General features: G+C 43.1%; 3 protein-coding genes across 3 annotated transcripts; 2 read left to right on the top strand and 1 right to left on the bottom strand.

Annotated features, from left to right (window-relative positions):
• Positions 1-948: 948 nt before the first annotated feature.
• On the top strand, positions 949-12,774 carry LOC311034371 (uncharacterized protein; the record flags this gene model as incomplete). The annotated part of the gene is made up of 15 exons (XM_084042252.1): positions 949-2,109; positions 2,261-2,325; positions 2,536-2,711; positions 3,598-5,798; positions 5,950-6,014; positions 6,226-6,401; positions 7,420-8,030; positions 8,385-8,455; positions 8,551-8,920; positions 9,292-9,362; positions 9,474-9,646; positions 10,205-10,332; positions 10,508-10,569; positions 11,044-11,192; positions 11,287-12,774. 15 exons carry the CDS (start codon positions 949-951, stop codon positions 11,376-11,378), a joined length of 5,571 nt encoding a protein of 1,856 aa, XP_083898378.1. The 3' UTR covers positions 11,379-12,774.
• A 495-nt stretch (positions 12,775-13,269) lies between these two features.
• LOC311034581 (claudin domain-containing protein 1-like) lies at positions 13,270-17,059 on the top strand. The gene is made up of 4 exons (XM_084042463.1): positions 13,270-14,652; positions 15,209-15,316; positions 15,822-15,959; positions 16,838-17,059. Exons 1-4 carry the CDS (start codon positions 14,358-14,360, stop codon positions 17,056-17,058), a joined length of 762 nt encoding a protein of 253 aa, XP_083898589.1. The 5' UTR covers positions 13,270-14,357; the 3' UTR covers position 17,059.
• A 2,195-nt stretch (positions 17,060-19,254) lies between these two features.
• Positions 19,255-22,041, bottom strand: LOC311034579 (N-acyl-aromatic-L-amino acid amidohydrolase (carboxylate-forming) B-like; the record flags this gene model as incomplete). The annotated part of the gene is made up of 6 exons (XM_084042461.1): positions 19,255-19,590; positions 19,682-19,794; positions 20,557-20,664; positions 20,798-20,891; positions 21,070-21,265; positions 21,803-22,041. 6 exons carry the CDS (start codon positions 22,039-22,041, stop codon positions 19,354-19,356), a joined length of 987 nt encoding a protein of 328 aa, XP_083898587.1. The 3' UTR covers positions 19,255-19,353.
• Positions 22,042-24,687: the final 2,646 nt, after the last annotated feature.

Genomic DNA, 24,687 nt, shown 5'->3' with positions numbered 1-24,687 from the left:
ACAGTGGCTCCCACAGCGGCTCCCACAACGGCTCCCACAGCGATCCCAACAGCGGCTCCCACAGTTGCCCCAACATTAGCTCCAACAGTTGCTCCCACAGCGGCTCCAACAGTAGTTCCCACAGCTGCTCCAACAGTGGCTCCCACAGCGGCTCCAACAGCGGCTCCCACAGCGGCTCCTACAGCGGTTCCAACAGTGGCTCCCACAGTGGCCCCGACAGCGGCTCCCACAGTGGCCCCAACTGCGGCTCCAACAATGGCTCCCACAGTTGCTCCCACGGCGGGTCAAACAGCGGCTCCCACAGTGGCTCCGACAGCGGTTCCCACAGTGGCTCCAACAGTAGCTCCCACAGTGGCTCCAACAGTAGCTCCCACAGCGGCTCCAACAGTGGCTCCCACAGCGGTTCCCACAGCGGCTCCAACAGTAGCTCCCACAGCGGCTCCAACAGTAGCTCCCACAGCGGCTCCAACAGTGGCTCCAACAGTTGCTCCCACAGCGGCTCCAACAGTAGTTCCCACAGCGGCTCCAACAGTGGCTCCCACAGCGGCTCCAACAGCGGCTCCCATTGCGGCTCCCACAGCGGCTCCAACAGTAGTTCCCACAGCGGCTCCAACAGTGGCTCCCACAGCGGCTCCAACAGCGGCTCCCACAGCGGCTCCTACAGCGGTTCAAACAGTGGCTCCCACAGCGACTCCCACAATGGCTCCCACAGCGGCCCCGACAGCGGTTCCAACAGTGGCTCCCACAGTGGCCCCGACAGCGGCTCCCACAGTGGCCCCAACAGCGGCTCCAACAGTGGCTCCCACAGTGGCTCCCACAGAGCCAACAGCGGCTCCAACAGTGGCTCCCACAGTGGCTCCCACAGTGGCCCCAACAGCGGCTCCAACAGTAGCTCCCACAGCCGCCTCCACTGAGGCTCCCATAGTGGCTCCAACAGCGACCCACACAATGGCTCCTACAGGGGCTCCCACAGCGGCACCAACAGCCGCTCCCACTGAGGCTCCAACAGCCGCTCCCACTGAGGCTCCCACAGTGGCTCCAACAGCGGCTCCCACAGTGGCTCCCACAGCGGCTCCAACAGCGGCTCCCACAGCGGCTCCCACAGCGGCTCCTACAGTGGCGCCCACAGCCGCTCCCACAGTGGCTCCAACAGCGGCTCCCACAGTGGCTCCCACAGCGGCTCCCACAGCGGTTCCAACAGTGGCTCCCACAGTGGTCCCAACAGCGGCTCCAACAGTGGCTCCTACACCGGCTCCCACAGTGTCTCCAACAGCCGCTCCCACTGAGGCTCCCACAGCAGCTCCCACAGTGAATCCCACAGTGGCTCCAACAGTGGCTCCCACAGTGGCCCCAACAGCGGCTCCCACAGTGGCCCCAACAGCAGCTCCAACAGTGGCTCCCACAGTGGCTCCCACAGCGGCTCCAACAGCGGCTCCCACAGCGGCTCCCACAGCGGCTCCTACAGTGGCGCCCACAGCCGCTCCCACAGTGGCTCCAACAGAGGCTCCCACAGTGGCTCCCACAGTGGCTCCCACAGCGGTTCCAACAGTGGCTCCCACAGTGGTCCCAACAGCGGCTCCAACAGTGGCTCCTACACCGGCTCCCACAGTGGCTCCAACAGCCGCTCCCACTGAGGCTCCCACAGCAGCTCCCACAGTGAATCCCACAGTGGCTCCAACAGTGGCTCCCACAGTGGCCCCAACAGCGGCTCCCACAGTGGCCCCAACAGCAGCTCCAACAGTGGCTCCCACAGCGGCTCCAACAGCGGCTCCCACAGTGGCCCCAACAGCCGCTCCCACTGAGGCTCCCACATCAGCTCCCACAGTGAATCCCACAGTGGCTCCCACAGTGGCCCCAACAGCGGCTCCCACAGTGGCCCCAACAGCAGCTCCAACAGTGGCTCCCACAGCTGCTCCCACAGCGGCTTCCACAGCGGCTCCAACAGCGGCTCCCATAGTGGTTCCCACAGTAGCTCCCACAGCGGCTTCCACTGAGGCACCAAGTAATGTTGTGGGTGTTGTGGCAACAATAGAAAGAGTTTTTATAGAACAATACAGTAACCCTTCATCAGCAGAATTCAAAGCATTGGCAGTTGTTGTTGTAACAACAGTAAGTCTATACAATATTTATATATATTAATATATTTGATATCCATGATTAACTAATTATTGTATATCAGACTGCTTTTCCATTTACACTAATTTGGACAGTATATATTTCATCATTCTTGAACCTGTATGACGTTGTACTTTCTTTTCAGTATAATTTCATCTACAACCTAAAATTTGGAAACATCTTCATAACCTGTCAAGTTATAAGTTTCAGGTGAAATACACATTTTCACTCAAACTCACAATTAAACCCACATGATTTTATAGCCTACTGCAGATTTTGGTTGACTTCCTGTCCAAATCATATCATGTTTCTTTGTTAAAATGGATACTTCTGTGTCAATAATTACTATTTTTGACATTAATATCACTCATTAACATCAACCTTTTGTCACTCGTCCCTCGCCTGTATGTTCTTTCACAGTCAAGTTGTAACAAGAACGAGCAACAGTAGCACTGTAGCAGATGTGGATCTCATCTTCAAGCAGACAGCCCCACCAGCTACTGCTGTTGCACAAACCCTGAAAGAAGCTGTGGAGAATCCCAACATTACCAGTTCCTTAAACCTCACTATTGCTGCAGACTCTATTACTATCTCTCGTAAGTACACAGAGGTTAACATCCTCCCTTATGTAAAGGCCAGTGGAAGTTCATTACATAACAGGTGCATCAAGACATCTATTTGATCACAAAACAATGAAGAATACTGAGTAACAATATATACACACGGTCAAGCGATATACAGTAGGCTAAAACATGAAGCTACCTGTTATAATGTTTCATAGCAAGTTTCATAGCAATTGGACACTGTGTTCATGATTTGTTGCATTTTGTGTAACACAAGCCACTGCCTCAAAATGTGGAAGCCTAAAGACAACGTCTTAGAATCAGTACTAAAAAAAAAAACATAATCCCAAACTGCAATTAATCTAGGTGTGCCAAAGCTTTTTTACACAGGCTATTGATAGATTTAAAATCACATTTTAAATAATATGTAAGAACCGCAAGCCAAATATGGTATGGAGCACACGCTGACCGAGATTCATGTTAAAGATGGTTTATTTCAATAGAATTGTGATAGCTTTCTCTGCGCTCCACAGAGACAGCAGATACCGAGGCGTCGAACAGTATATTCTGGCATATTTTATCTCTGAGTCACATTGACCATCCCCAGTTTGTTGATTATGTTAGCCCATAAATGTAGGTGAAGGACAATTTGGTTATATGTGACAGTGTACAAATTTGATGAGCTAAAATACATTTTCATATAACAATGATGAGACAATTCTATAATAACTCTTCAGACATACAATGACAAAGTCTAAAATCCATTTTTATCAAATATACATTTCAAAATTGGTTTAGTTTGATCTCTTTTCCTTGCCACAAAATAATGACAATATAATAACTAGATGCTTGACATTGTTAAAACTTGCTCTTGGTTACTTTCAATTAAATTACATATCTTAAAAATGTAATTTCACAGGAGAACCAACAACAACAACAACAACTGCAGTATCAACAACAACTGGAGGTCCAACAACAACTGCAGGTCCAACAACAACTGCGGCTCCAACAGTGGCTCCCACAGCGGTTCCAACAGTGGCTCCCACAGCGGCTCCAACAGCGGCTCCAACAGTGGCTCCCACAGCGGCTCCCATAGTGGTTCCCACAGTAGCTCCCACAGCGGCTCCCACAGCGGCTCCAACAGTGGCTCCAACAGTGGCTCCAACAGTGGCTCCAACAGCGGCTCCCACAGCGGCTCCCACAGTGGCTCCCACAGTAGCTCCCACAGTGGCTCCCACAGTGGTTCCAACAGTGGCTCCCACAGCGGCCCCAACAGCGGCTCCCACAGTGGCCCCAACAGCGGTTCCGACAGTGGCTCCTACAGCGGCTCCCACAGTGGCTCCCACAGTGGCTCCAACAGCGGCTCCCACTGAGGCTCCCACAGTGGCTCCAACAGCGGCTCCCACAGCGGCTCCCACAGTGGCTCCCACAGTAGCTCCCACAGCCGCTCCCACAGCGGTTCCAACAGTGGCTCCCACAGCGGCCCCAACAGCGGCTCCCACAGTGGCCCCAACAGTGGCTCCCACAGCGGCTCCCACAATAGCTCCCACAGCCGCTCCCACAGCGGTTCCAACAGTGGCTCCCACAGCGGCCCCAACAGCGGCTCCCACAGTGGCCCCAACAGCGGCTCCAACAGTGGCTCCAACAGCCGCTCCCACTGAGGCTCCCACAGTGGCCCCAACAGCGGCTCCCACAGTGGCCCCAACAGCGGCTCCAACAGTGGCTCCCACAGCGGTTCCAACAGTGGCTCCCACAGCGGCTCCAACAGCGGCTCCAACAGTGGCTCCCACAGCGGCTCCCATAGTGGTTCCCACAGTAGCTCCCACAGCGGCTCCCACAGCGGCTCCAACAGTGGCTCCAACAGTGGCTCCTACAGTGGCCCCAACAGTGGCTCCTACAGCGGCTCCCACAGCGGCTCCAACAGCGGCACCAACAGCCGCTCCCACAGTGGCTCCAACAGTGGCTCCCACAGTGGCCCCAACAGTGGCTCCCACAGCGGCTCCCACAGTGGCTCCCACATTGGCTCCAACAGCGGCTCCCACAGTGGCTCCCACAGCGGTTCCAACAGTGGCTCCCACAGTGGCTCCCACAGTGGTCCCGACAGCGGCTCCAACAGTAGCTCCCACAGTGGCGCCCACAGCCGCTCCCACAGCGGCTCCCACAGTGGCTCCAACAGCGGCTCCCACTGAGGCTCCCACAGTGGCTCCAACAGCGGCTCCCACAGCGGCTCCCACAGTGGCTCCCACAGTAGCTCCCACAGCGACTCCCACAGTGGTTCCAACAGTGGCTCCCACAGCGGCCCCAACAGCGGCTCCCACAGTGGCCCCAACAGCGGCTCCAACAGTGGCTCCTACAGCGCCTCCCACAGTGGCTCCCACAACGGCTCCCACAGTGGCTCCCACAGTAGCTCCCACAGCGGCTCCCACAGTGGTTCCAACAGTGGCTCCCACAGCGGCCCCAACAGCGGCTCCCACAGTGGCCCCAACAGCGGCTCCAACAGTGGCTCCTACAGCGGCTCCCACAGTGGCTCCAACAGCCGCTCCCACTGAGGCTCCCACAGCGGCTCCAACAGCAGCTCCCACAGTGAATCCCACAGTGGCTCCAACAGTGGCTCCCACAGTGGCTCCCACAGTGGCCCCAACAGCGGCTCCCACAGTGAATCCCACAGTGGCTCCAACAGTGGCTCCCACAGTGGCTCCCACAGTGGCTCCAACAGCAGCTCCCACAGTGAATCCCACAGTGGCTCCAACAGTGGCTCCCACAGTGGCTCCCACAGTGTCCCCAACAGCGGCTCCCACAGTGGCCCCAACAGCGGCTCCAACAGTGGCTCCCACAGCGGCTCCAACAGCGGCTCCAACAGTGGCTCCCACAGCGGCTCCCATAGTGGTTCCTACAGTAGCTCCCACAGCGGCTCCCACAGCGGCTCCAACAGCGGCTCCCATAGTGGTTCCCACAGTAGCTCCCACAGCGGCTCCCACACATGCTCCCACAGTGGCTTCCACTGAGGCACCAAGTAATGTTGTGGGTGTTGTGGCAACAATAGAAAGAGTTTTTATAGAACAATACAGTAACCCTTCATCATCAGAATTCAAAGCATTGGCAGTTGTTGTTGTAACAACAGTAAGTCTATACAATATTTATATATATTAATATATGTGATATCCATGATTAACTAATTATTGTATATCAGACTGCTTTTCCATTTACACTAATTTGGACAGTATATATTTCATCAACCTTGAACCTGTATGATGTTGTACTTTCTTTTCAGTATAATTTCATCTACAACCTAAAATTTGGAAACATCTTCATAACCTGTCAAGTTATAAGTTTCAGGTGAAATACACATTTTCACTCAAACTCACAATTAAACCCACATGATTTTATAGCCTACTGCAGATTTTGGTTGACTTCCTGTCCAAATCATATCATATTTCTTTGTTAAAATGGATACTTTTGTGTGAATAATTACTATTTGTTGACATTAATATCACTCATTAACATCAACCTTTTGTCACTCATCCCTCGCCTGTATGTTCTTTCACAGTCAAGTTGTAACAAGAACGAGCAACAGTAGCACTGTAGCAGATGTGGATCTCATCTTCAAGCAGACAGCCCCACCAGCTACTGCTGTTGCACAAACCCTGAAAGAAGCTGTGGAGAATCCCAACATTACCAGTTCCTTAAACCTCACTATTGCTGCAGACTCTGTTACTATCTCTCGTAAGTACACAGAGCACACCTCCCTTATGTAAAGGCCAGTGGAAGTTCATTACATAACAGGTGCATCAAGACATCTATTTGATCACAAAACAATGAAGAATACTGAGTAACAATATATACACACGGTCAAGCGATATACAGTAGGCTAAAACATGAAGCTACCTGTTATAATGTTTCATAGCAAGTTTCATAGCAATTGGACACTGTGTTCATGATTTGTTGCATTTTGTGTAACACAAGCCACTGCCTCAAAATGTGGAAGGCATGATTTAAAGACAACTTCTTAGAATCAGTACCAAAAAAAACATAATCCCAAACTGCAATTAATCTAGGTGTGCCAAAGCTTTTTTACACAGGCTATTGATAGATTTAAAATCACATTTTAAATAATATGTAAGAACCGCAAGCCAAATATGGTATGGAGCACACGCTGACCGAGATTCATGTTAAAGATGGTTTATTCCAATAGAATTGTGAGAGCTTTCTCTGCGTTCCACAGAGACAGCAGATACCGAGGCGTCGAACAGTATATTCTGGCATATTTTATCTCTGAGTCACATTGACCATCCCTAGTTTGTTGATTATGTTAGCCCATAAATGGGGTGCAATACGTTAGTCCGACAGCGCATTCCTCCGACAGCGCAGTGCTCCGACATTAAACAGTAAACCCGAACCAAACCCGCACCCTAACCCTAACCGCACGCGGATGCCACATAGTCGGAGAAAAGGTCTTTAGGTGAAGGACAATTTGGTTATATGTGACAGTGTACAAATTTGATGAGCTAAAATACATTTTCATATAACAATGATGAGACAATTCTATAATAACTCTTCAGACATACAATGACAAAGTCTAAAATCCATTTTTATCAAATATACATTTCAAAATTGGTTTAGTTTGATCTCTTTTCCTTGCCACAAAATAATGACAATATAATAACTAGATGCTTGACATTGTTAAAACTTGCTCTTGGTTACTTTCAATTAAATTACATATCTTAAAAATGTAATTTCACAGGGGAACCAACAACAACAACAACAACAGCTGCAGTATCAACAACAACTGGAGGTCCAACAACAACTGCAGGTCCAACAACAACTGCAGGTCCAACAACAACTGGTCCAACAACAACTGGAGGTCCAACAACAACAACTGCAGGTCCAACAACAACTGGAGGTCCAACAACAACTGGAGGTCCAACAACAACTGGAGGTCCAACAACAACTGCAGGTCCAACAACAACTGCAGGTCCAACAACAACTGGTCCAACAACAACTGCAGGTCCAACAACAACTGGTCCAACAACAACTGCAGGTCCAACAACAACTGGTCCAACAACAACTGGAGGTCCAACAACAACTGGAGGTCCAACAACAACTGCAGGTCCAACAACAACTGCAGGTCCAACAACAACTGGTCCAACAACAACTGCAGGTCCAACAACAACTGGTCCAACAACAACTGCAGGTCCAACAACAACTGGTCAGGCCACTGCCTCGACAAATCCTCCTACTGCTGATGAGAACACTGTAACTCTTAAGTTTAGTCTCGACCAAACCTTCAGCTCTGATCTCTCCAACCCTTCTACTACAGCATTTAAGACTTTGGCTGCCACAGTGGTCTCAGAGGTAAGACAAATGATGTGCTTTGTTGTACTTAAGCAAGAACATTCTAAATTCTAAATTCTAACTAGCAGGCAGGAATGTAGCTTTTAATATTTATTCATCTACTTTAAGTCAGATATGAATAAAGCAAATCATGGAATTAATGCCATTTTTCGGTGGATGGATATTTGTTCTGTTTGAGTTTGAAAGCTCATGTTTGGTTTTAAATAAAAAAAGAAAATCAGTTCAACATGAAAAAGGAAAAAGAGAAAGGGTGGGGATTAAACTTTATTTAACTTCACTGCATTGCAGCGCAGGTTAGCACTTTCTAGTTGGGACACAATATGAGCTAAACCAATTTGCATTCTTCTCTTTCAGGTAAACACGATTTACAGCAGCAACAGCAGTGGCATTACAGCTTTCAAACGCTCTATACTCGACAGTTTCACGTAAGACTGAATTTTTAGCAAATGCTGACTATACATTATGAGTTTTGGAATGATTTGCAATTTAAAAGTCACATTGTCTTTCTTACACATTACAGGTCAGGATCAGTTGTTGCTCAAATGAGACTGGTGTTCCCAAAAGACTCAGTTCCTTCTACAAGCTTAGTAACAACAACGATGACTAATGCAATTAATTCCACCTCCCTGAACGTCATCCCTGACACCATTATTGTAACCGCTGCCACCACTGCTCCACCTGCTACGGCCGCTGCCACCACTGCTCTACCTGCTACGGCCGCTACCACCACTGCTGCACCTGCTACGGCCGCCACTGCCTCGACAAATCCTCCTACTGCTGATGAGAACACTGTAACTCTTAAGTTTAGTCTCAACCAAACCTTCAGCTCTGATCTCTCCAACCCTTCTACTACAGCATTTAAGACTTTGGCTGCCACAGTGGTCTCAGAGGTAAGACAAATGATGTGCTTTGTTGTACTTAAGCAAGAACATTCTAAATTCTAACTTGTTATCAATATGCAATGCATGCAGGAATGTAGCTTTTAATATGTATTCATCTACTTTAAGTCAGATATGAATAAAGTAAATCACGGAATTAATGCCATTTTTCAGTGGATGGATATTTGTTCTGTGTGAGTTTGAAAGCTCATGTTTAGTTTTAAATAAAAAGAAAATCAGTTCAACATGAAAAAGGAATAAGGAAAAAAAGAGAAAGGGGTGGGGATTAAACTTTCTTTGCAGCGCAGGTTAGCATTTTCTAGTTGGGACACAATATTTCCATCAGCAATTGAGCTAAACCAATTGGCATTCTTCTCTTTCAGGTAAACACGATTTACAGCAGCAGCAGCAGTGGCATTGCAACTTTCAAACGCTCTATAGTCGACAGTTTCACGTAAGACTGAATTTCGATCAATTGCTTACTTTACATTATGAGTTTGGCAATGATTTGCAATGGCAATGATTTGCAATTTAAAAGTCACATTGTCTTTCTCACACATTACAGGTCAGGATCAGTTGTTACTCAAATGAGACTGGTGTTCCCAAAAGACTCAGTTCCTTCTACAAGCGCAGTAACAACAGCGATGAAAAATGCAATTAGCAGCACCTCCCTGAAAGTCATCCCTAACACCATTAGTGCAACCGTTGCACCCACTGCTGCACCTGCTACGGTCGCAGGTATGTTTAAAAAAATAATTATATATATATACATTTTAATGATATATATATATATATATATATATATATATATATATATATATATATATATATATATATATATATATATATATATATCAGTCAATACCGTTCCTTTTTTAAAAATGGCTTGATAATGCACGCTGTCCTACCCATCTGCCCACTTAACACGGCTTCTGTTATGTGGTCATATGGGTAGGCCGTGAATTCAACATCATGTGTTCTTCTAAGTTGCCTAACATAGCGAAGCTAATAACAATTCCAGTGCAAACGTATTTAAAAAAGAAAATAACCTTAAGATACTTGACATTTTCAAACCTCCCTCTTCTTTACTCTCAGTTAATCAGACAATCTTGACAACTTAAGACCTGTACAACCGATCTACAAGCTCACAACGCATTGCATCTGTGAGCTTGGAGAGCGACTATTTTCGTTAATACCTACAATTTTTTAAAAGATTATAAACTATGTAATGTTTTGAAAAGTTTGCACAAAATAGGGATGCCCGGGGTTGATGTGGTTAAAAACTTGTTTTTGCAGTTGCTGAAGCACTCATCACTAAGCGTCTGAGATTCAGATCGGCAGGAGAAAAAGACACGTTTACAGCTGACCTGCTGAATCCATCATCTTCTACTTTTCGGGATCGATCCAAAATCTTAAAGGAAAATGTACGTAACAACTGAGAAAGAGAATGGTGGTGATGGAAATAATATATTAAAGCAAGCAATGTGTAACAGGTTTAAGGTGAAATGGCCTGATATCTTCATTACAGGATCATCTTAATTTTTTATATCAAGAATGTAAAGTGATTCACGGACAGATTCCTTGTTTTTATTTCAACAGCTTGAACCCTTCTACAGAGCAGAATTCAGCACATTCAGATCATTGACAGTGTTTGCATTCAGGTAATTTGGCGATACTAAACTTCACTTGCTTTTCAATGAAAGCTGCAATCCTGAACTTATTTTAATGAATCAAACATTAGTTTAATCAATCCGTATGGTAGATTATCAGTACAATATAACTAGCCCATTTCTCCAGTGAGAGATTTAGAACCTGGTGTCGGGTAGGAAACCCACTGGTTGACAAATAGTACTGCCTCAAGCTCATAACACTATCTCCATAACTAGTATATCTGCAGTGGTTGGAGCAGGTGGTCTCCCAACACTTCCATTGAGAAATGTAGACCGTGGGAAGGCACCTACTGATTGACAAGTAGTATAGACCGGTGCTCAAATCCCGTGTAGGACATACAATTTACGGATTGCAGCTTTAAGGAAACAATGGCCCACCAACCATGATTATTAAAACAATATTGTTGTTTAGTCAAATCAAGTCAAGTGTATTTGTGTAAAATACTTTTGTGATTTTGTTTCCAGCAATGGATCAATCATCAATGATATCGACCTATCATTCAGTTCCTCATCCACTCCTAGTGATGCTCAGATTGTAAATGTTTTGGTCAAAGCAGCAGGTCAAGTCACAGCCTTCCACATCGACACCACCTCCATCACTGTTAATGGAATGCGTAAGCAAGTACCTGATCAATTCAAGACAGACAAATATTATAACATATTTTTTGTTTTGATGTGTAGCATGCTTTGTGTTTTCTTGATTCACAGTGTGTTGTTCGAGTGGGGCACGTCACAACACGAGCATCTTCACTGCATTGTCTCTGGTGGTGTTGGCATGGCTGTTTTCAAGCCAGCAATAGTGTCACTGCTGAAGTACATCCAAGATGATGAAGGACAATGGTGACCATCCATGGTATAAGAAGGGACTTAAATGTCTCTGGAGATGACAGATAATAATGCTCTCACATTTTAGAGGACTTTGAAATCATTACCAGAATCTTTTTATTTTATTTTTTTATGTACAGGTAATGGTCAAATGTAACCTATTGATGAGAATGATAATTCTTTAAATTAATCCACACTGCTGACTTTGCCTTTCTTACCAGTGACATTCCCCACAATTCACAATCCACTATTTATCTTTTGGCATATTCACATACTAAACTCGCTTGAAGTTTAACAAACAATTCAAATAACATATTTTTTTGTCTTCCTTAAACCATAGTCATAGAGATTACAGTTGCAATTTTACTGCAATGTATACAAAGCTTATTGATGTAAATATATGTTTTACAGTCATAAAATACATACCAAATTTTAATTAAATCGACAGTTGGGTGACAGGGGTAACATACTGCAATTATAGATGGGGACTTGAGGCAAAGGTCTGTTTTTAGTAGATACATGAGAGATGGATCACAACTACACTGTTTCTAAAAATGGGTTACTTTGATTACAGTTATCTTCTCTTGTGCAAAACAAAGGCTTTTTATTTTATCCACAAGAGTGCCTTGGTAAACTGTATCACCCTTATACCAAAGAGCAGCTTATTTGGATTTTACTCCTCTCACAGTTTTCTACTTCCCTTGTTATTATTACCATGTATATTTGTATGAGAAAAAAACATAATGCATTACTATGTTGCAGACAGTGCAGGCCAGGATAATGATGGGCTATATTAAAGAAAAGCAATGGTCTGAATGATTTAGTTAATTCTATAGTTTACATATTTATAATGCACTGTATTTATCAGACTTGAGTGTATTCAGTGAGATCATTGAGTACAGTTGTTCTTAGAGATGCATCTTTATGATGCACGGAATACATTTGTTTGATAATATCTCAATATAACAATTTAATTTAAAAGAAAATGTATGTTACCACATTAACCCTATAAAGAGCAAAAGTGTTGCACACTAGCTCCATAATTAAACTCCCATTACACCGAAGACAGGCACCCTCTGTGGACAGTTTTAAAGCACAGCTCAAGACTTATTTCTTCACTCTTGCTTTTAGTTAATTTTTTCTCTTCTAAATCTCTGTGTTGTTATTCATGTCTTTACTGTTTTGCTCACTGCCTTACTGCCTGTTATGTATTGTTTTAGCCATTATCTTTATGCCATTGTTTTTTGCCACTGTTTTATTGCTGCATTTATGTCATGAAAAGTGCTATTTAAAAAAAGTGTATTATTATTATCCAATATACCTATCCAATATACCTACCTAATATATCCAGAACACCTGGTATTGCCTTAATGCCTTGCCTCTACTTTTGACTTCATTATATAAGCAAAATAGACCTACATCAGCAAAAACAAATACAAAAATAAAGCCAGACAGACAAATAGGCAGCACAGATAGATAGATAGATAGATAGATAGATAGTCTGGTCGTATTTTCCACAGTGAATAAAAAAGTGCTGCTACTACTACTACTTAAAACACTTTAAATCACTTACAGAATAATTAGGCCAGCATTTCTCAATATTCAGCATTGTTATTGTTGTTATTATTATTATTATTATTATTACTATTATTATGTAGATAATTAATATTGTGCATATAAGAATGTATAGCAGCCTATGTAGGCCTATACAGATTAATTCCCAGTGGACATCATCACAACTGTACTGTAGCCTAGTTGTAAGCTATAACTCTATCTATGGTTGTAAGCATCCCTGTCCCATATGATGCAGGCAGCCTACACAGCCGGAAAAGGAAAACGCATGATGGATTAGTAGTGTTGCCATGTCCGCTTATTATAAGAGACTTTGGGCTTCTTTTTCTGTTAAATTGCTTGCAAATATTTTCATGAAAATGTTTTAATGCCAGGTACCAGATTTGGTAAAAGATTCCACATTTTAATTAAAGAGTCTAAATAGCAGATCGGCTATATAAAGTGCTCATGTAGGCTTCTTTTGGGCTTGTTTTCCTAGACCTGGTTGCTTACTTCTCTCACAAAACGTGGCAACACTGATGGATTAGTAGCGTGTGTTTACAGTTCGCGAAATTGTCCTAAGCAACGCCGGTAGGCTGTTAATGCAGCACAGCAGCACCATAGAAGTAAACTACTGTTTTGAGAATATTGGTAGCCTATATCGAGATTGACATTTGGTAGGGTAGTCAGTTGCAGGTATTCATTGTGTTGTGTTAATGACAGTGCGGTGAGTGCGCGATATCTGCCTGAACTATAATCTCTGTCACCGCGTCGGACCAGAGACCACCCACTATCTGCATCAGTGGTCGCGGACAGAAGTGGGACAAGAGAACAGATGGCGTTTACGAGCATCTGCCCACTGCATGGGCTACTTTAGAATCCCGGGAATGGCTGTACTGGGTCTGGGAGAGATCCACCGCGAACTGCCGCTGTGACCAGATCAATGCATCGCAATTGTGCAAACAGGCTCTGGTCCTTAGCGTTAAGGAGTTCTCCTTAACACAAATCTGGTCAATGGAGTTTTTCTATTGAAAAGATCTGTAGGGGGCGCAGTGGAGTAACTAGTAATAAGAAATATTTTATTTTCTGGCCAAAAAAAAATATTTTAGACGTGAGGTAGGGGGCTCCAAGTGTTCCCACTAAGGAAAGTAGGCTTTCAACGTCATAAACCCGTCTTTGTTTTGGTGAGTAGCGAAAGTGTACTTTTTATTTTTATTACAAACAAGCGGCTGGCGCAGCCTGCGCTGCCTTGGGTGTGCGGACAACGTCTGGAAAGTAACATAGCGTTAAGGAGAACTCCTTCTAAACGCTATGGACCAGAGCTAGCAAGCACCCAGCCACTGGCATACAATCTTATCCCCTTTACGTGTCTTCGGGATCGGTAAAAAGAAACAAAATAAACAATGGTTGACAACCGCTACGCCACTGCGTTGGTCATCAGCGGTGTCCTGAGCATCATCGCCACGGTGTATCTGTCCGTGGCGGTGGGGACGCAGCATTGGTACCAGTACTCCAGCCCCACGGTGCGCGGCGAGGCCAACGTGTCGGAGCTGCGCTCCTTGCACGACGAGTTCATGGAGGACGTCGGGGAGTTGGACGAGAAAACATGCAGCGACACCCTCTTTCGCCTCAACGGGACCACGGGCCTCTGGTGGCGATGTGTGCTGGTCCCGGCCGTCAGCTGGTACAAAGAGCCAGGTATGATCATCATATTAGCCTGCGTTCGTAAACTGCGACAAAATATAGCCTATAGATAAACACCTGACGGTTGAGTCTATGTGCTTTAGTCCAGTACAAAGCCAAAGTGCAGTAACTACGAAAACATAAATAAACTGATGAATGGGTTTAAAAGCGTTTAAACTGGTCAGTCAAATGATATATCGGATATTACACTGATTGTATATCTGTTCTTGAGGTAATTGTTTATCCCCCAAAATCAAGAAGGCTAATTTGACCTTTGGGATACACAAATAAGTCGGTGTATCCAAAAACTTAGTTACTGCACTTTGGCATTGTATAGGGCAGAGTCAGAGTGGTTCTCAAACTTTAACATTTCCCATAATAATATATAACTCTGAGAGTGTACAAATGGAACCAAATGGAAACAGTTGTTTTCATTTGTACACTCTCAGAGTTACAGACCTGTAAGGGTCCATTTCGTTTGTTTCCTTTTGTATACACTCTCATTACAGATGTGTATAAGGGACCCCCCCCCCACTGAACCCAGGGTCAAGTGATATACCTCTTGTTTCAGGTACCAAGATGGTGATGGACTGTAGGAGCTTCACTTTATCTCAGCAGTTCACTCACAAGTATAAAGAACCAGGGAATCACAACAGTGGAGAAGACATGTTGCGTACCTGTAAGTAAAACAAAACATAACATGCTATGGTTGTACATGACCTTTCATAAATGATATCCAGACCATTGTAATGTGGTAGAAGGCATGGTTACATCTATTGCAGTATCTGGTCTAAACTACAGTATGCAGTGCATTAATCATGTATGTCCAATACAAGAACGCTCGCCCCGGGTCTAATCCCGCGACCTCGGAACGGTCGCCACCAGGTATTCCTAAACGTAACCTCAGTAAAACTATGCCTAACCCTAAACTTATTCCTAACCTTATTATCAGTAACAAATACAAGCATACAAGAACCGCTCGGGGCGAACAGTCCGCAAACAAAATGGGGGCAAGTGTGTTTTGGGGCGAGCCTTCCGGTTACCATATTGACTACTCACAATTGCAGTGCCCTATGGGCACTTCCATCTGTGACATGAGTGTGGTCGTGGAAACACTTCAGGCTGCCCACTGACAGGCCTCTTGTATGTGTATGTGTCTGTGCATAATATATGTGCACGCATAGATCTGTGGAGGTGCCAGTTCCTGCTCCCACTGGTGTCTTTGGGCCTTGTGGTATTGGCAGGCCTCATTGGCTTCTGTGCCTGTGTCTGTCGAAGCCTGTCCCCCACACTGGGCATAGGTGTGCTCCATCTGCTGGCTGGTAAGACTTGATCAACCACACTCACACTAAAGGCAAATTTATAGTTGGGCCCACTGCCATGTCACTGGACAAAAATGTACCTGCTGCGTAGACACTTTTTTTCTGTTGAGAATACGTCATCTTTGTCATGTGGCAAAGTATAAATTTAGCGTAATATTGCTGACAAGTTATTTGGGTTTTTGTAAACAAAATTCTGCTCAATACGGAATCTGAACACTGAGCATGTAATTGTTGTGTAGTAATAACTAGTAATAATTATGTAGTAATAATAAATAATTGAAGGGGGTGAATGTAAGTGCAATTTAGGGCGTGGCAATATATCGATGTTAAATTGATTCGATATCGTGATATAGACTAGATATCATCTGGGATTTTGGATCTCATAATATTGTGTCATGGCATAAGTGTACTTTTCCTGGTTTCAAACATTTTCGAAAATAGCCGATCCCCAGGCTCACAATGCATCTGATGCGTTGTGAGCTTGCTGCTATTTTAGCTATTTTCGAAATGTTTTGAAAATTTAAAAAAGGTCTTTTGCACACCTGGCAAAAAGTTCAGTGACAGGTGCGTTGGTGGACCAGACACAACAGGTAAGAAGACGACACTTGCACGCTGTCTTCAGGCATCTCTTCTAGAGATCTCTGAAATGACAGTCATACAGCAGGTCTTCTTCTTCTGAAAAAAAAGAGAAAGAAAATTGATATTATTGTCACAAATACAATGCTATTGTCACTGTGTTGATATTGAAATATTTGGTCGAACTTATTGTGATATTAGATTTTGTCCATATCGCCCGGCCTAGCACAAGTGAAACTCATGAACTCCTAAACTACATGCAAGAAAAGCAGTCTAGAGGGATTGTCTCTCTTCTCTTGCAGGGTTATGCACTCTTGCCAGTGTGTGCTGCTACCTGGCAGGGATGGACCTGCTCCACAGGGTGTCTGTGCTACCGGACAAAGTAGATGGCTCTCTGGGCTGGTCCCTCTACTTGGCGCTGATGTCCTCTCCGCTCCACATGATGGCTGCCGCGCTGCTGGCGTGGGCGGCGCGCAGCCACAGTCAGAACTACTACCGCATGACTGCATACCGGGTGGCTTAGACTCCTCCTTAGCCAACTGATCCGTAGACGTTGGGAAGTTGCTCTTCTTTGCTCTAAATTGCTCTTTTAACCCATTTAGACCTGAGGCCGATTCTAAAAACGCCTTCTAAAACCTAACCGTAGTTTTCTGAAAACGTTCAAATTCTTACTAAAAATAAAAAATACAAAATGATGTTACTATATTATAGCAACAACTAATGAGACACAGAGGTGGCATCCGGATTGAAAGGTATAACAACGTATAGGTAGCAACAGGTCTCAATGGGTTAAAAAAAATCATCTCCCACAATAAAACCTGTTTAATCTGGACCCAACTCACACCCAGCCCACATCTTAAGTGTCGAAATGGAACCTTCCGGGACAGTTTTTACACCTTTAAGAGTTCAATTAACGCTCAGGTCAGAATTTTGCAGTGTGCAGAAAGAAGGTAGTGGTTAAAACTTGTACTAATAACTTTTACTGACCCCTATCCATCGCATTGGAGAGAAATATTTCCATTTGTGTGGGGGCCCAAGTGTGATAGAGATTTGGCATTAACATTTATTATAGTATTATACCATTTGTTTTAACACCTTGTACATTTCTCTGCACAGCAGTCTTTTACTTCAACTGTTACCAATGTAGAGAGAATAATCGCACATCCACTGTTACTTAATTCAGGTGCGTTGGATAGTAGATAATCTGAATCAAACAAGAAGTCCCGCACACTGTATCTTGCTGTGGCAACTCACTTTTTTTTTATTTGATGACAAACGTTTCGGTCCGTCTGGACCTTCTTCAATAGTGTCTTACAATACTGATCACTTTGTGCTCTTATATACAAACACTCCATCTGGTTCACAGGTGCGAGACAATCACACCCCCAATGGGAGTGTCACTCAATGATTGTCTCTAGTGTGTGAGCTTGTCGATTTGCCCAGACTCAACATATATACATCCATTATTTACAAATATTCACAAATGTTTTTACAGAAACAAATTTAAGAAATGAAAACATCGGCCTTGCGGCTTTCATAAGTCACTCTTCACTCTTGAATTAAGTAACAGTGGATGTGCGATTATTCTCTCTACATACTTCAACTGTTACAAAATGTAGGAAATGATCAGGTAAAATATTTTGTATTTTGGGGTGTACTGTAGTATGTCAACACAGTAAAAGAAAAGGCAGCTTCCTGCCTTTTACTGTACACCACATTGTGTCATTATGAGAGATGCACCCACACATAAACGTTTTATTATTTATTTATAGTTTTTTGTTGTTTTTTGCTCAAAATAGTTGTTCATAGTTTCAATTAATAACTACAATGATGAATAATTGTATGTTTTGTTTACTTAATCCAAGAATATGTTCAATGTTTTTGCTGAATTTGTAGGCTTTTGTAGACCAGTCATTAAGGCACCTATTTAACAAGGTGATTGCTATGTATCATTTCATGTTCTGTTTCCATGATCTTATATGCTGTTGTAAATTTGTGTCAATTTCCTTTGTGGTATACGTTTTGTTTAACTAATTTGCCATACATTTAAGCATTTTTGTACATTATTCCATGGGTCATTTTCTATTATTTCTGACCATTCACGAGAAAGGCTCAACATATATTAATAGATTTGACAACCAACAGCATTTAATTGGTTGATTTATTTTATTAAGCATTATGAATGTATTTGCAAAGGCCATACTAAGATAATATACTCTTCTCCTTTTGCACTTAATATTTAAACATATCGAGTGTTGCAGCTGGTAATTAATTTTTATGTCAGTGGCGTTAGAGGAATTCTGAAATGACTTGCAAAAACAAAATATCCTGAATTACTGGCATGCACTGAGGTAAACTATGCATTGCACACCTCTCGGTTGCCCTTGTTTTTAATATGTGAAAATTGGTTCTATTTTGGGCTTTACTGTAGCGTTAAATATATGGCAAATATTATTGTATAAATGTCCGTTTGTGAATCTGCAGTGAATGTGTTATGTATTCCCCAATAGTGAGCTTGTTGTAGGTGTGTGTGTGTGTGTGTGTGTGTGTGTGTGTGTGTGTGTGTGTGTGTGTGTGTGTGTGTGTGTGTGTGTGTGTGTGTGTGTGTGTGTGTGTGTGTGTGTGTGTGTGTGTGTGTGTGTGTGTGTGTGTGTCCAAGCAACTGCTGTTACCATTTCAAATAAAGATTGTTTTTATTTATACAACTTTACCTCTGACGTTCTGCCTATATGGACATCAAATCCACTGCCCATGGGAACTGTAGTTGTTCCCATGATACTCTTCTAAACTGATTCAAATACGTCTTGAATAATCTGGACTACTCTGACATGCTGGTGCTTCCATTGTCTTGAAGCTCTATCCCCTTCTGCATCTGGATGGCTGGTATCTTCACACACCTCCTTCGAGCCAAGGAGAGAGCGATTCCCTTTTCATAGTAAGCACATTCGTTAATGAAGAATGGATAGAGAGGCTCATTCCCTTTATACCTCAGTGTCTTTCCTGAGAAAGTCTGGAACATAGAGTCACTGGGATGGAGGAGGTAGAAGTCTTGGTCCTGTGAGAAGATACAGTACATTTTCTTAGATTTTAGGATCTCCCTGGTACATTTTAAAGCCATGCATTGAACAAAAACATGAATTTTCTACCTGGAGTTGAGGATGAATGGCTGCTGTGATGTTGAGAGTCTCACAATCTCTTGGGTAGTCAATGTTCTTAACCATGGTATACACCTCTACCAAAGCCCCCTCAAAGACAGCACCTCAAAAGAGGTAAAAAGTGCAAATTTAGGAGAGTTTCCAACCCAGCAACATTAACAGAGGAAAGGTCAAAAGCCACACTAACCTATTCAGGCTTGGGTGGGTTTACAATATCATTGAGTTGCAAGGATTTGTATCGAAGGGTGATTTCTCTTAAGAGGTGAATGGCAATAATAATCACTATTATTATCATCATTATTATTATTATTAAATAATAATCTTACGAATGAACATCTGAAAATGTGTTGTGAATATTTCACATCAAGCTATTAACTTGGTGATGCCACCTTCATACAGGCAGATACTTTTATCTGCGCTGAAAAATTAACCATGTTTTGAAAAAAAATCATTGTAGCTTTGTACTGTATTCACACTCTGTGTGGATGTACTCATAACACATGCAGCAGTTTAAATTAATGCAAATTAATCACATTAATTTAAAGGACCTTAATAATACGATTAATAATAGTATTTGTACGTCATCTTTCACACGTAGAAGTTACCTCAAATTATTTTACAGAATTTTCCAATACACTGGCAAAATAAAAACTGGCCAAAAATTTGACAGATAAAAAAATGAATTGCAGAATTACAGTAGGTTTTATGCTAAGAGCTATTAACATTTCGTTGTGTGTTTAATGTGCAAATCCCACCCTGATTTGGGGAAAAGGCACTGGGTGGGAATGTGCATGCATGTATGTACAGTAAGTCTATATGAGTGCTTGTGGGTGTTGGGGGATGAAGGTGGTATATGATCCTAGTACCTGAGTTGAAGAGACGGACACAATCCAGTATATGCTGGACGGCAAGTTTCATGGTCGTGTAGATGTTTGACCTCATCACGCCATGAGGCTGGGGGCCGACCTCTATCGCTGCAGAGGACATAGATTTGACACAAAACACATACAGTAGCTGTTGTAGCATTCACATTATTCTACAGAGAAGATGTTGGGACAAGCATGTTATGCTTTAGCAATGAGCGAGCATCTTGACAGTAAAACTCACCAAAGCCATGTTTTCCTACTGAATCAAGGGAATACGCTTCTTTTGAGGGGAGATCAAAGTGGACATACCGCACTGGAGTGTCTGACATCTGTCTCTGAAAACAACATGTCAGTGCTATCATTAGTAGTAACCACTAGCCATTGTGATTAAGCAGCACTTGTTCTAGTACCATTCAAACACTGTTATGTGGATGAGTATGTTGCGGCCTCAAGTTTCAAAAGGACTTGGTTAAAATATTTCGCTCCCCTGTATAGGAAATTGTTCATGCATGCCTGTAGGTATCTGAATATGTGCAGGCAGATCCAGTCACAGTCAGAGTAAGCAATGAGGCAGAGGCCCATGTTGGCGGTGGTGTTGTGGAGATCGCATACTAGATCCACTGCCCGAGGAGTGCCTTTGGGACCCAGCAGAGAGTTGAGCTCCTGTGACCTGATGATCTCATAAGGGGTTCTGTCAGATACAGGCCCACTGGGAAAGATAGCAAACAACAATTTGTTACGATGGAGCTTTGTGCACAGACGTCCTATTGACCATATTCACGTGGCAGCCATTTTGCTCTTACATCATGAAACATAAGTATGACATGAAAGAAAAATGGATGCCGTGCGAATATCGTTAATTGTAAAAGCAAAATGGACAGTGTGTGAATATGGTCACTTACATGGAATATGGTGAATTATAATCACTATAGGCCGAATCGTCATGACATCACCACAGCCAAAATGACTTTTCGGGTAGATAACGCCCACAGCATCGCATTGGAGCAATATTATTCATTAACCTTATTTCTGGAAGAACAGGACACTTATGATATTGTTATCGACGATTAGAAAAACTATTATTTTGTTCTATAGATTCACATGTTGACAAACTAGACATAGCTAATGTTCTGGACACTTTATTTTATATTGTGCAAACGTCCATAGACTTTCTACCCAGAAATACCTGTTTGTTTACAAACATTCTGATCTGGTCTGCACTATCACCATGCCCAGTTATACTTACTTGAGGGTGGCCTGTGTAAAGCAGCGGTTCAAGTCAGTCTCTGTGTATCTGCGACCTTGCTGGACAGCCCGAGGGTTGGACATCACTGTTAGTACTGAGACAAGGCCATCGTCCTCCGCCTTCTTTGCGGTCTTCAGACACTCTCTCACCAGGTACACTCCTGACAGCTCGTTTCCATGGGTACCACCACACACAGCCACTCTGGACACTGGTGGCAAATGCATCACCTCTTCTTCCATCTGGCTATGGAGGAGAAAGTAATACAGGGAAATGTCACAGCTTTAAAGACGAATGTTCCCACAGTAGAGCTTGAATTCATCCTTTCCGCTTAATATTTGGAGTATAGATGCTGACATTTGAGTGCTTTCTACTATTTTACTAGATCAACGTCCACAGACCGGAGGCAACATGCTGCCGAGTACTGCAGAGAATTTCTTGGACAACACTTTATCCTTTACACATTTACAGTCATGCTTTAAGTAAGAACATGCTTTTCTTCTTTTAAATCAACATGTTCTTTGTGTTGCAGCAGTGGCTCAGGAGGTAGAGCACCCGCTTGGGAAAGGAAGGTTCCAGTTCAATCCCAGGCTCCCCAGAGTTAGTGCCTAAGTGCCCTTGAGCAAGACACTGAACCCCTAATTGCTCCTGATGAGCAGGTTGGTGCCTTGCATGGTTTCATACGCCGTCGGTGCATGAATGTGTGAATGTGATGCACATTGTAAAGCGCTTTGGATAAAGGCCATATATACATTTACCAATTTCTCTCCATATTAACACTGTATTGTAGCCTTTTTCCCTGAACAAATTCAAACATCCGTTGGGAGTTACACATGACCACTCCACCTGCTTTTATCATTGCTGTTCACATTAGCACTTTGCTGTCCAGTGTAAAGTATTACAAAGCAAATTGATTTCTAAGACCTTACCTCACTTTTATGACGTGCTGAAACGTGCAGGACCAGTGCAATCTTCACACTTGAATTATAAAAAATGTCCTCTTAAGTGCTATTGTGGAAGCTGGTCTTAGTGGGCAGCTTGAATCTGTAACCAGGAGCTAGCTTTTAAACATCAGGCAGCCTTCAAACTCCATCAGATCTGGATAAGTAACAGTTAAAACGAATGATGGGTCTTTTTGATCGGACATCACCCATCTTATCCAGTCTACCCTGGATGTTATATGGCTTCCCTGCAGTTTACCCTCTTCCACCCTCTCCCAGGATTTCATAAAGTTTCAGTGATTCAGCATTTTCATACCTCACCACTCCCTCTAAAAAAAGAATCTCACCCTCTCTCTAACCCTCCGAGGCAGTGGTACTGTATGGCGGGGTGGGTTCTGAGTGTGGTGTGGTGTAGTGCAGCAATTCCTTTGGTCCTCCTGCCTGGCATCTGTCTACTCAAAAGCCCCTCCCAGTGTCCACAACAACGCAGCACCCGACAGCCCCAACAGTGTATAGGATGGTAGGTTCCAGTCTGCCTTTCACAAAATCTGCTCATAATAAACATGCTGGCATGACACAGGCATAAAGAAAGGCCTGCAGTAAATACATTGGAAGCAACGGTTCCTGTTACGAAAGCCATAACATGACATTATGACAGTAGGTTTCTACCAACATAGGTGGCAGCTATTCGTCACAGATATACTTACTTGCACAGCTGCGTTTTTACTTGTCAAAAATCGCATACGGAATTTGTATGGCATTTTCAGGTAATTGTTGCCGCCATTAGAGAAATTATAAGTGTTGTTACTTTTGACTTTTAACTCATTCAGGTAAATATTCTGATATAAGCTTAAAATGGCAAAAAAAACACATTAATGCTCTTATTTGGTCTGTTCAGGTGACAGTTTTTTTTTCTTCCAAAACAAACTAGTCCACTATATTGGTTGTGCTTTAAAAAAAAACTAGTCTACCGATTATATGATCTAATTTGTCTACACCTTTGTCTATGAACTCAATCAAATCTGAACTTAAACAAAAATTGAAGACAGCACAAGTTTTGGTTTGCTTTTTATTACTTCATGGTCAACATAAGATTAAGTTATCCGCATCAACTGCACAGCATGTACTGAAGATAACAGAAATTCCTATACTGATTTGGCAAACAATCTGCAACTGTATTATCCAATTAATGAAAAATTATGAAAATGGAATGAAATAAATGAAAGACAACTGTATGAAATTCATTTGTTTGGCATACAGTATCAGCATGTTTGAAACTGATTTTTTTGCTCCTATTTTTAAGACAATACTGAACAGTGTCACATGTTGGTTCCCACACAATAAATTTGGAAGCTCCCTTTACACGTTCCTCTTCCGATAATATTAGAGGAACTACAGTATAAGACAAAAAAACTACCGTACAATTATCAATACTATATTATAATACCATTTTCTATACATTTATAAAATCATACTTATTTGCAATGCTTTTAAATTCTTTTTCTTTATTCTTCATTTTTTAAGTACACTTACAAACAAAATTTTAGAAATTCACGCACACAGTATATCCCATATTTTTGGTGTCAAAACACACTTGCATATGTATGAATTTGTCAGAATACGCAAATGTGTATTCACTGCGATGTGATGGTTGTTTTATTTCACCACTGCATTAATTTCTTCTGGTTTCCTGCACTCTCTCTTGCATTACTCACACCAGTTTCTCTTTACAGCACAAAATCACAGCAAGTACTTCACCAGATAACAACACACTTTAAAATGACTTTTAGTGCCATGAAACCTAGGTTGCGATTCTCTACGTACAAAATGGCAAAATACTATTCCTTAACCACTTTCAACCTTGCGTCCGTATTTTTTGTACATGTCCTTATAGGGCAAAAATGTAAAAAAAAAAAAGAAATTAGAAAAAATAGCCCATCTACAAGC

The sequence above is a fragment of the Gymnoscopelus microlampas genome (assembly GCF_963454915.1).
Source record: "Gymnoscopelus microlampas genome assembly, chromosome: 19".
Lineage (NCBI taxonomy): Eukaryota > Metazoa > Chordata > Actinopteri > Myctophiformes > Myctophidae > Gymnoscopelus > Gymnoscopelus microlampas.
Note: the sequence above shows the minus strand (reverse complement) of the source record. Positions and strands in the feature narration are given on the sequence as shown.